The 11870-nt window shown below is 35.5% G+C and overlaps 1 protein-coding gene and 1 long non-coding RNA gene across 2 annotated transcripts; both read right to left on the bottom strand.

Moving 5' to 3' along the window:
- Window positions 1-920: 920 nt before the first annotated feature.
- Window positions 921-4406, bottom strand: LOC123529999 (fibrinogen-like protein 1). The gene is made up of 4 exons (XM_045310667.2): window positions 4246-4406; window positions 2481-2563; window positions 1945-2113; window positions 921-1394 (listed from the first exon to the last, which is right to left on the bottom strand). Exons 1-4 carry the CDS (start codon window positions 4367-4369, stop codon window positions 1006-1008), a joined length of 765 nt encoding a protein of 254 aa, XP_045166602.2. The 5' UTR covers window positions 4370-4406; the 3' UTR covers window positions 921-1005.
- A 6185-nt stretch (window positions 4407-10591) lies between these two features.
- LOC128547817 (uncharacterized) lies at window positions 10592-11870 on the bottom strand. Its single transcript, XR_008366664.1, has 2 exons — window positions 11459-11870; window positions 10592-10824 (listed from the first exon to the last, which is right to left on the bottom strand). It is a non-coding gene; the product is annotated as an uncharacterized LOC128547817 (long non-coding RNA).

Genomic DNA, 11870 nt, shown 5'->3' with positions numbered 1-11870 from the left:
GATATAATTGTCTTTGAAATTTCAATACAAATGTACATTATTGACATTTTTTTTCTCTCTAAACATGTAAGAAAATTCGTAAATGTTCTGTTTGTTGTAAGATAGATATTACAAAAAATACTGAGGGGCGTTATAAGTTTGATAAGTAAAACATTATTTCTGCATCATAATTTTTCATAAGTTTCTGTTTAAATTCCCCTTGCAAATCTATATATTAACTACCACTAGGACACCTGTAGTTGTATTTAATCTTTTATACGCCAGTTTTAAAAAAAAAAGGACGATTTATGGAATGGTCCTGTCCGTCCGTATTTCCGTTTTCGTCCGTCCGTCAACATTTTACGTTTACGGACATATAACAGTTACAGCTTTTAGACTTTGCATAATGACTTGGCAACAATGAAGAAGCATCTTTACTGTTTGTGAGATATATGGGTCAAAGGCCAATTCCATTTACGAGCTCTAACTCAGAAAGTAAAATAGCTATGGAATTTTGTATAATGACTAAGTATCAAATATGGAAGATCACTATTGATCTTTGATTGAGTGGATCACAGGTCAAGGTCACAGGGATACTCCCCACTCCTTTTGTAAACTTTCAGTTGACATTGTATCTCAGTATCCCTCATCCACATCCCCATGCCCAACCACTTACCTCCATACCCCCGTCCTCTCGCGCATTCCCACCATTTTTGTTTAGTTTTGTTTCTTTGATTTTTTTTCATTCAGTTACTTTCTAAGTGTCCTCTCCACTCCCCCCCCCCCCCCCCCTCCACCTCAACATACACAAGCTTCCAAAGTAATGGCTGATGCCAAGTTTTACAGCCTGTCTTATTCTGTTATAAATGTGCGGGTGGAGCTCTTTTTGACATTTGACACGGGTATATATATTCAGAAAATAAATACAACAAAGCTAAAAAGAAATTGATGCATCTTTTAATTCTGTCAGTAAGGACAAAGTTCAAGCACTATCTATATAAGAAAGTAACTCATACACTGAACATGTTAGTAGAGAGACAATTCCATTTTGATATATTTCAACGAATATCCGAAGCCGTGCCAATCTTTGTAGTAAATACCGTCATAAAAGCCGCCGGATGGTTTGTAATAACAGCCGATGTAATAACGTCCCGTCGGGAGACTGAAGCTACAGTAATTATACCACCAGCCTCCTCTCTGGTGGGTGGCACAATTATGATGGTCGGGACGATCGATGGTCGCAAACTGCATGCCATTGTTGTGGTAAAAGTCATCAGGTAGGACAGAGCTCGAAACGTAACTGCCAATTCTTAACGGATAACGTTGATAAGCTGGTCCCAAGCGGAAGTAATTGTATCGGATAACTTTGATTGTATTTTTACAATCTTGCAGCGTAACCGTGAGGACGTTAAAACCTGTAATATAAAGAACGGGCGGCGATTTAGCTGTAACAAAAAAAACGGGACCGGTGTAATAAGTGACGTCATACCTAAGAACGGAAAGTAGTGTAATAACCAAGAAAGGAAGTTGGTGTAATAAGCAGAGAACGGAAAATGGTGCAATAATAAAAACAAAAAACAAAACAAAAACAAAAAACAAAAAACAAAAAAACAACAGAAAGTGGTGTCATAATTAAGAACAGAAAATGGTGTCACAACCAAAGAACGGAAAGTGGTGTCATAACAGAGAACGAAAAGTGCTGTCATAACCAACAACGATAAGATGTTGTGTCGTAACCAAAAAAAAAAAGGAAAATGGTAAAATAGGTAAAGAATAAAAAGTGGTGCAAGAAAGATACTATATCTACTGCCATTTACTTAACTTAAAATTATGCAGTTTTTGTTTTAATAACGTAACCCAAAATTATGTTGCAAATATTTGGAGTTGCATGATTCAAGATGTGTAAAAACCTTTTATGATTCTTTTTTTTGTTGTTTGAAAATCCTTAAAGCTTTAACAACGTACCGGTGTCTGTAAGTCTCTTCATATGCTTTAGGCCCATCCAAAAGTCACCACTGGCCGCGTTCCCAAACCCGTACTCATAATCGTGCCAGTAGCGTTGGAAATTCTCACGACCGTACTTCTGTTGCATGATGGGTGTCCTGGCTTCTACAGATTCAAAGTTACAGTAAACCTTAAAGAAAAGATACATAGTTCGAATTGACCTATGTAAAATACTTATCGACCGGCGTCGAAACCGTACATGTACATCAATTCCTTTAAGTTTTTTAGAGAAAAGAATATTTTTCCGAACAAAAATCTCGAAGGATTCAACTATTTCTTGCACATGACTGAAGATCATTTAGTCTTTTTTGTGGCAATGTGTCACATGCTATTTACGGAAATATTTTTGAAGTCGACTGAAAATTACGACTATTTAAATGGATTATGTTAAGCCACTAATCTTACACGTAATACACATAACTTAAAATTGAAGGAAAACGTGTATTATCTTTGCAGAGTTCTCATTAGTTATGCTGTTAAAATAGAATCTTCTTAACCTGCAAAGGTTCCGAGCTGTTGAGGAATACAACATAGTTCCCAGATTCCCGGTAACTGCCACTCCGCAACACATCATCACAATCTGTTAGTAAATAAATGTTGTATAATTAAAATCAGCGTCTGTTTTCATCATGACCCCTTGATAAAGTCGAGGTCTGTCGTACTGGTCCGAGGCTGCAAGCAGGATATCATTATAATTCAACTGTATAATTTTACATACAAGCTTCTTTTTCATATATCTCTGCACATTACTGGAATTTCACTACTACAAATATCTCTAAACTCATTTAAAAAGTCAATGAAACTAAGGTTTTATGTTATATGAAGTCTTTGACTGTAAAACTTATTCTGTTTTATGTATATTGTTTAAATATGAATGCGGTTTTAGATTATGTTTTCTGAGTGATTGTCGTGTAATTTAACGTTTGTACATTTTGTTTTTGTGATAGAAGGCCATGTTTGAACTAAATTGTTGTAAATGTTCCGCATGCCTGTACATGTTACTTTCTGAAAATAAATAATTTATTATTATTATTATTATTATTATTATTATACATATTGATTTGTGCATGCAATATGGACCAGATCAAAAGCCAATGATCAAGATCGGTTTTGCAATATGAAACAGATGTATGTCAATAGGACACTGGTGCCCCACTTCCTGTCACTGTACAGTAACATGTTACTTATTGACAATGCAAAACTAAGTAAACTTTTATAGTACCTTAGGTTTTGGGTATGAGTCGTCAGGGGTAGATTGTAGTAAGGGTATAAATAATACAAAACAAGAACAAGAAACACAAGATAAACTAACAGAAATGGTCATGTTATCTTATCTTTTCAGTGTGTGTGTGTGCGTGCGTGCGGGGATTGGGGCGGCAGATGTATTCAGTTATTTTATCCCAAATGAAATAAAGCTCTAAGTACACAACTTCACATGCTGAACAACATTCAAATAAAGTTTCGTAAAATTGAGATACTGGGGTCACAGTTGTGGTCATTCCGGGGATATTGGGGTACTGGGGTCATACTTGTGGTCACTCTGGGGATATTGGGGTATTGGGGTCATACTTGTGAATTCTCAAACAACACCGAGTGCACAAATTCACATGCTGAATAATATTACTAAGTAAAAGGCACGACAAAATTCAGACGGACGAAGGGGAAGACACCCGGACGGACAGACGTACGTACAAAGGCAAATCTAAGTGTCCTACTTCCTAAACCAATAAGGGTGAAAAAAAAAACCAACATCAGAGCCATTGCGATAAAACAGGACTTTGGTTAAATTAAGGGATCAATGTGGTGTTGAATTGCAGAATAATTTTGGGACTGATTTTCAGACCTCACGACAAGAAAGGAAAGAAGACAATGTTAAGGTACGTAAGTTTCTTAAGAAAGCTTTGAAACTTAGTCACTTACATATTATGTGTATGAAAATGCATGAGAATTAGTTATTACAATTTTTCCATTCGAAAGAAGAGCTTTTGTCATTTCCGAAGGTAAACTGCCTTAGTTCTAAGTCGTTTAGGTGATGTATTGGTCAAAGACAGTAGAAATCTATTCATTGTCGAAGCAACCCGTGTTAATACTTTTTACAATCAGATGTTTTTCATTTCCGCCAGTTTGTCAATTTTATTTAATGATTGAATTATACAATATAATACAACAGACTTAGTTTTTAAATCGCGATTGTCATTTTAGGCAATTTTGTTTAAGAGCTAAAAGTGATCAGTTTCATAAAGAAGGATAAATATAACTTACCGTTATATTTCAGTTTGTCATTTACATTTTTCACACTGATCCCCTCTCCAAAACACACATATATCGAAATCAGAAAAACAATACTTCCAGTCTGCATCTTCGCTGTAAGACAGTATCGACTCATCTGACGTCCCTATGTATCCTGATCTGTACGAAGGTTATGTTTAACTTCCGATACCAATCAACCCTATCAATATACATCATTTCCGTATCATTCAACCATGTTTAGAAAACTAGAGAAATAAATTTCCTTTTTATAAATAATCAATGTTTAAACAAGCATTCAATTACTATAAATTGCTATAAACGCAAGCATTCAATTATTGTAATTAAAATAAACGCCTGGGCTTTGTGTGCCAATACAATGTATGAATTTTCCATATTCGTGCATTTTATGCTATTGACAGAAAAGTATGAGGACGAATATCTGTTTTAAATGCTGTTTCTAAAACACACATTCTCGCTATTATGGCCTGTCATAATTTACTCCGCCAGATCACTATGACCTCCAACTTTGATCTGCTATACCGCAATATACTAATCACAGGCAATCATCTAAAGTCTACACACTGCATGCTACCTCGTTCGGGCGTGGGAACTGTTTACAGTCTCAAGGTCAATGTGATCTTGAATTTTGATCTACTGACCCCAGAAATATCAGAGGTCATCTACTGACAACAGGCAACTATCCTATGAAAATTAAAGGCTGTAGTCAAAGGGTTTTAAGTAAATGAACATAAACCATCTCCGGTCTCTAGATCACTGGTCAAACCCCGTAGCAATGCGGGTCATCTATCATCCGATGATTTTTCACAACTGTGGGTCTTTTTTACTTACTGAGTGGAAACTATTTCGACTGTCGAAGTCACTCTGACCTTGACGTTTGATATACTGACCTAAAACAATAGGGGTCTTCTACTGAACACAGGCAATCGTCCTTCGTATGACGCTTGGCAACAGCAAACCGAAGTGTTCTTTAGTTATTGACGGAAAACAGTTTTCGGTCTCGAGTGTATATTTCGGTTCACCTTCACCCCCCCCCCCCCCCCCCCCCCCCCCCCACAACCCACCACCACGCCAAATTCACCCAAACACACCAGTATTGTGGAATAATTGCAACACTATGTCATAGCCAAGCCACTAATTAATGGCAGTTGTTTTTATCTTATAGCACATATACAAGGCCTATTTATTTTAACATTTTAAAATTCCTGTAGGGCCTAACTTGTCACTAAGAGAATTTTCTTTGATTTATATATATATAATTGAATATACTTTCATCATCCGTTTACTATAATCTGATCTTACATGGTATTGGGAGCCGCCAGGCGCTTTGAATCGGTCTGTTTCTGCCAAGGTGTTTCGCCAAATGCTGGAAAGATTCAAATGTTTAGATTTGTGGAAAAAAATGCACTCATCATGGGCGATTTTAACATAAGAATCGGAGATGAAGACGATTATATAGTTGGAGTTGATAATCTTGCTCCAAGACATGTAAAAGACTTCAAAACAAATCAGTATTCTGATGTATTCATAGTATTTTTGTTAAGTACAAACTTGTGTCTGTTGAATGGGAGGAACCATAAAATTAATGACTTCACAAGCATTTCTTCCCGCGGATGCGCCGTTGTAGATTACTGTCTTGTACCGTATGAGCAGTTAAACAGATTCAGTGACTTTAATGTTTTATGCTCTTCTGATTAAATCACAACAGCTATAGGTGAGCAGACGCTAGAAAATCATGTCTTCCCAGACCATTCTGTTCTTGTATGGAACATTACACTTAAACACGTAGAACACAACTCAAGGAGAAAACACGAGCACCCAGTGGATGATAACTTTGAACATATAAAGACAAAAACTGTGTTTGAATTAAAGAATATCCCGCAAGAGTTTATGAATAAACCAGAAATATGGCAACTTTTGTTAGAAAAGATTGACACTTTGGAACAAAACCAACACGAACAGAAATCTATCGACAGTTCATATGAAAATTTCGTCGATATTATGAAAAATGAAATGTCGACATATCTTAGTCCTAAGGAAATCAAAATAAAGGGATTATGCAATAAGAAAAAACGCATGAAAAAGCCATGGTGGACTGAAGATCTTAGCAAAATGTGGAAGGAAAAGTGCGAATGTGAAAGGAAATGCCTGAAGTGTAAAGATATCCGAAATAGACAGACACTCAAACATGATTTTGTTACAAAACGTAAGCAGTTTGATAGAAAAGTTCAAAAGCAAAAACGAAAATATTGGAAAGACTCACAAAATGCACAGTTAGAATTGAGCAATTCACAAAATACAGACTTTTGGAAAACAATTGGTAAGATAGGAGTCGGTAATGAGAGAAAGAAAATTAATTCAAATGGAAATCATTCGTAACGATAGATCGATGAGTACACGTACCGACATCGTCGGATACCCACGGTTGCTGATTACGCTAACGCTTCATACATCATGAATGGAGGTAACGGAATGGATCACCCGTGGGTATCCGACGATGACGTACCGAAGACATACTTGAAAAGTGGAAATCATGCTTCGAAGAATTGTTCAAAACATCTGAAATAAACGAGACCAGTGGCTAATTAACAGACATGCAGCAGGAATGTGATTCCAACGATCTAAACTGTGGAATAACAATTGTTGAGGTTGAAAAAGCGATAACTGCATTAAATATTAATAAAACGCCCGTGTCGGATGAAATACGGCGGAAGTAATCAAGTCGCCAAGCAGTATTGTGTATCTGCATCGTTTGTTTTGTGTTTGTTTTAACACAGGGCGAATTCCAGACTCTTGGGGGGGAAAAGGAATCATAACCCCTGTTCTCAAAAGCCCCACATCAGACTTTCGTGACCCATCAAATTACCGTGGAATAACCGTTACGTCAGCTGTTTATAAAGCGTATTGTCATGTTTTAAACACTAGGCTTACTAAACCCAAAAAGATACGGAACACGGAAGTCAACATGGCGGATTTCTGACATTTTTACCAATTTTCAAAGGTTAGCAAAAACTGCAGCATCTATTTCGCTCGTATTATAGCGCAGTCTATGCGCATTTTAATGCTCTTTCCAGCGATGTATGTGTCTTGTCTACGTTCTCTCTAGTTTCTGAGTTACCTGCGAGGTTTTGACCAAAGCGAGGATAATTTCTTTAAAAACACAATGGTACGATACACGTAATTACTCTTTGCTCATAAAAATCTATGTAATATGCAGTTTTTCGAACTTGTTTCAATATATAACTGTTAGATCTTTATCATGCAGTAACTATGCACAGTGTTTGTTTACGATTTTTCGCGAATTCTTGCGAAAAATCGACAAATTATTGAAATGGTACGCGACACTTGCTATGATACGCAACACGTACTAACTGTTGGCAGTCTAATACGCAACACGTGCATGTGTCACCAACGGCGATTTAACATCAAAATTGAGTCATAATTAATTTATTAACTATTTCAAACGTGCTTTTCACTTTTTAAGATCGTTCGGAAGCACTGCAATCATTTATGTTTAAACAGGTCAGCACGCTAAGACTTTCATGTTTCAAAATTACTTAAAATATTTATTTTATTTCAGAATGGCGCAGTTTTCTAATCTTGTATATTTTTCTTTTACAGAAATCGCCAAACCTAAGAAGAAACCGGGTCTGACACTTTGGAAAAGAAGTGGATAAAGAAGCAAAACAAGAATGTCAATATCAAAGTAACTTTCCAATTGCCGCAATCCGTCAAGAAATCACAAGCGAAAAGACTGCTTACGCCATCTAAATCCCCTATGTACAACATATCTCCAGCAAATAAAAAAAAGTGAATTTGGTCACCTGACGTTTCCTAAAAAAAACAACAGAAAAAAACAGTTTACAATAACTCCCGATGAAAGTCTTCAAGATCACTTTCTGGACATGTAGAGGAAAACAGTGATACCAGAGACGATGTAGAACGCTTCTTAAACACTGAATTAGTGTGTGAAGAAATCACATGTCCTATACTGCAAGCAGAAAGAGACTTCCTGTGAGAAGAAAACAGGGTACTGTTAGTACATCAAGGAACGCAGTTCAGAAAGGAGCTCTGTGTATAAGGTGGGAGAAGACTAGGACGAATGAATCTAAAATGTTACCGATGAAGAGGATGGGACTGGACTGACAAGTGCATATGAACGAGAAAAGAAATAGTTACGATATCAGTACCGAAAATAAAAGGAGGATGATATAAATACAATTGGAGAAAAGAAAAAATATTTGAGTACTTAATGTGAAAAGGAATGTGATATAAATCTACACTAAATGAGACGAGGAATTTAATACAATTACGGGAAGTGAAATAGATACTGAGTGAAGAAAGAACCGATGTTTTTAATAGTAAACATTAGGGAAAAATTGATATATTCAGTAAACAATGTGAAAACTGTGAGTACAATCATGGGGCTAAATTTTATGCAGAAGGACATTATGTGATATAAATTGGCATACTCAATGGGAATAGAAAGACTCGATGACATTGAGAAAAAGAAATTTCTAATGACAGTGTTCTTCTTTGATTTTGTTTTAATTTATTGTTGGAAGCTTGCTGTATAGATTCTGTATAGATAATGAAAATGAGCTTTGATAGCTTTTTTGTCAATTGAAAAAAATGATATGTTTTTTTTTTTTGCACATGTTTTTGTGACATAATTTTGTTAAATTATGTTTTTAATTGCAATAAAGAAGTAACCGAACTGTTACTCAAGTTTCTAATCACTGTGAAATTGAAAAGATAGAGGGTTTACGTTAGAGCCCAACTAATAACAGCCTCTTTATATGAGAAAACTAGGTAGTTTGGATCTTGTTATGGTTCTTCCAAAGCCTCTTTCCGCTTCTAAGTATCTGGAATACTGTTTCAATGGACAATATAGCCACCAAAAAACAAAATCAGTTTGAATTATTATAATTATTTATTAAGTGTTCATCTTTTGTACGTAAATATAAAATGCTTATTTAACTTGAACTCCTGGTTAAATCACACTTTACTCACACATAAATAATACTTGAGCAAATTGCAAGTATATACACACACACATATATATATATATATATATATATATATATATATATATATATATATATATATATACGGATATACAAAACTGAAACTAGAAACAACGTCAAAATGGTGATACCGTCACATAAAAATGCCAACTATTAACATAGTAATACAAAATCCATAAAATCGCGAGTAGAGTATTATGAAACAATTACAGATATACCAAGACGATTTTTCGCTCCAAAAATATCACACAGACACATGGGGTTTGAAAAACATGCCCGCTTGGCCAGACCACCATATTAGCTACGCCCATATACAGTATTGTACATCCCGAGACATAGAACAGCCGTACATAATATAAAAGCTCACCTAGTTCGCAAACATGGTGTGGTGGGTGAACTTTTCAAAACGTGATCCGATGTAGACTATTTTATTTTGTATGATTGCTTTATGTCTCGGGATGTACCATAACGTTAAAAGATATTGTACAGGGGGTAGCAGATAATGTTGGCCTGGCCAAGTGGGGTAGGTTTACAAGACCCTATATACAAAATGTAGTGTAGTATTTTTTTCAATGATACTGCAAAATAAAACGTTTTCTGTTAAATGTTTCCACGAAGAAACTATCGTAACTATCGACTAAAAATGCGTAAGAAAGGTATATAGTAACATTTATTTAGAGTTCAATAATTAGTTCAAATTTTAGATGATTTTAGCACGATACGTGACTTAATTTTCATTAAAAAAGTCAGCTTTGTAAAACTTATTTGTAACTTAATGGTATAAACACTAGCAAATCTGGTACGGCAATGTTTATCAAAGATGTTTAGGGTGATGCCAGCCCTGGATCTGACATTCCCAATATGTTCTCTTCCCTATTTTTGTATCCACTCATAAAACGAATAAACCGTCCTCCAAACATTCTCCAGCAAAGTTTCCAAAACATCTTAGTTTTGTTCGAGTATTGTGTTGTATTAGTGCACCCAAACCAACAAACAACCTCCATCCACAAAAAAATGCTATACTCTTCCGTGGAATTTTTTATCTTTAACCAATTTTAAAAATTTTATCATTACTTCATCAAGTCCATCTTCCTCTTATAATACCGAGAAAACTTCTGACAATAAATTTTCATTAACTGCTTCATCAGCCACATCAACGGGGACTACATTGTCTGTATTATGCAGCTCTTCACACTTGCAATCCAGTGTTTAAGAAGTGCTCTACATCGTCTGTATATATCACTGTTTTCCTCTACAGGTCAAAAAAGTGTTCTTGAAGACTTTAACTTTAATCGAGAGTTATTGTATGTTTGTTTTTTGGAAGCGACAGGTGACCTAAATGATTTAATTCTTCAGTTTGCTGGATATAAGTTGTAGAGGGGATTCAGATGGCGTAATCAGTCTTTTTGTTGGTTTTCTCGCTGGTGATTTCCTGGCGCATTGCGGCAATTGGAAAGTTAGTTTAATATTGACATTCTTGTTTTGCTTCTTTATCCACTTCTTTTTCCAAGTGTCAGACTCCATTTCTTCTTAGGTTTTGCCATTTCTGTAGAAGAAAAGTATACAAGATTAGAAAACTAAACAACTGCGTCATTTTGAAATAAGATTAATAGATTTTATGTAATTTTGAAACATGAAAGTCTTAGCGTGCTGACCTGTTTAAACATAAATAAAGATTGCAGTGCTTCTGAACGATTTTAAAAACTGAAAACCAAGTTTGAAACAGTTCAATAAATTAATTATGACGCGAATTAGAAGTTAAATCGCCGTTGGTGACACATACACGCGTTGCGTATCACACTGCTAACAGTTAATACGTGTTGCGTATCATAGCACGTGTCGCGTACCATTTCAATAGTTTGTCGATCTTTTACAAGAATTCACGAAAAATCATAAAGAAACACTGTCCAAGGTTACTATATGATAAAGATCTAACAGTTACAGATTGAAACAAGTACGAAAAACTGCATATACATAGATTTTTGTGTGCAAAGAGTAATTACGTGTATCGTACCATTGCGTTTTTACAGAAAATTATCCTCGGTTCGGCCAAAACCTCGAAGTTAACTCAGAAACTAGAAGAAACGTAGACAAGACACATACATCGCTGGAAAGAGCATTAAAATGCGCATAGACTGCGCTATAATACGAGCGAAATAGATGCTGTAGTTTGTACTAACCTTTGAAAATTGGTAAAAATGTCAGAAGTCCGCCATGTTGATTTCCGTGTTCCGTACCATTTTGGGTCACGTGATTCCCCACACTGTTAAATCAGTAGTTGCAATGTTATTTCCAGATCAATTTGTAAAGTACAACAAGAGGGATTGTCAAAAACAATGTTGAAGACAAGTTATGGTTTATACTTTCTGCACTTCTATTTATTTACATCTGTCATGAACAATAAAATTCTTAATTTCCCTCTATTTGGTGCAATGTTATTGTCTGAACAAAATATTTAGAAGAAATGGGAGATAAAATTGGTAGTTATGCAATAGATGGTTATCTTTTAGGCACTTTACACTTTCACTCATCGATCGCAATAAATCAGCAGGTCAGGTATCTTTAAATTCTCTTCAATTGTTGCCATGCAAA

Source organism: Mercenaria mercenaria, chromosome 13 (genome assembly GCF_021730395.1).
Source record: "Mercenaria mercenaria strain notata chromosome 13, MADL_Memer_1, whole genome shotgun sequence".
NCBI classification, from domain to species: Eukaryota; Metazoa; Mollusca; class Bivalvia; order Venerida; family Veneridae; genus Mercenaria; species Mercenaria mercenaria.
This window is presented reverse-complemented; position numbering and strand designations above follow the sequence as displayed.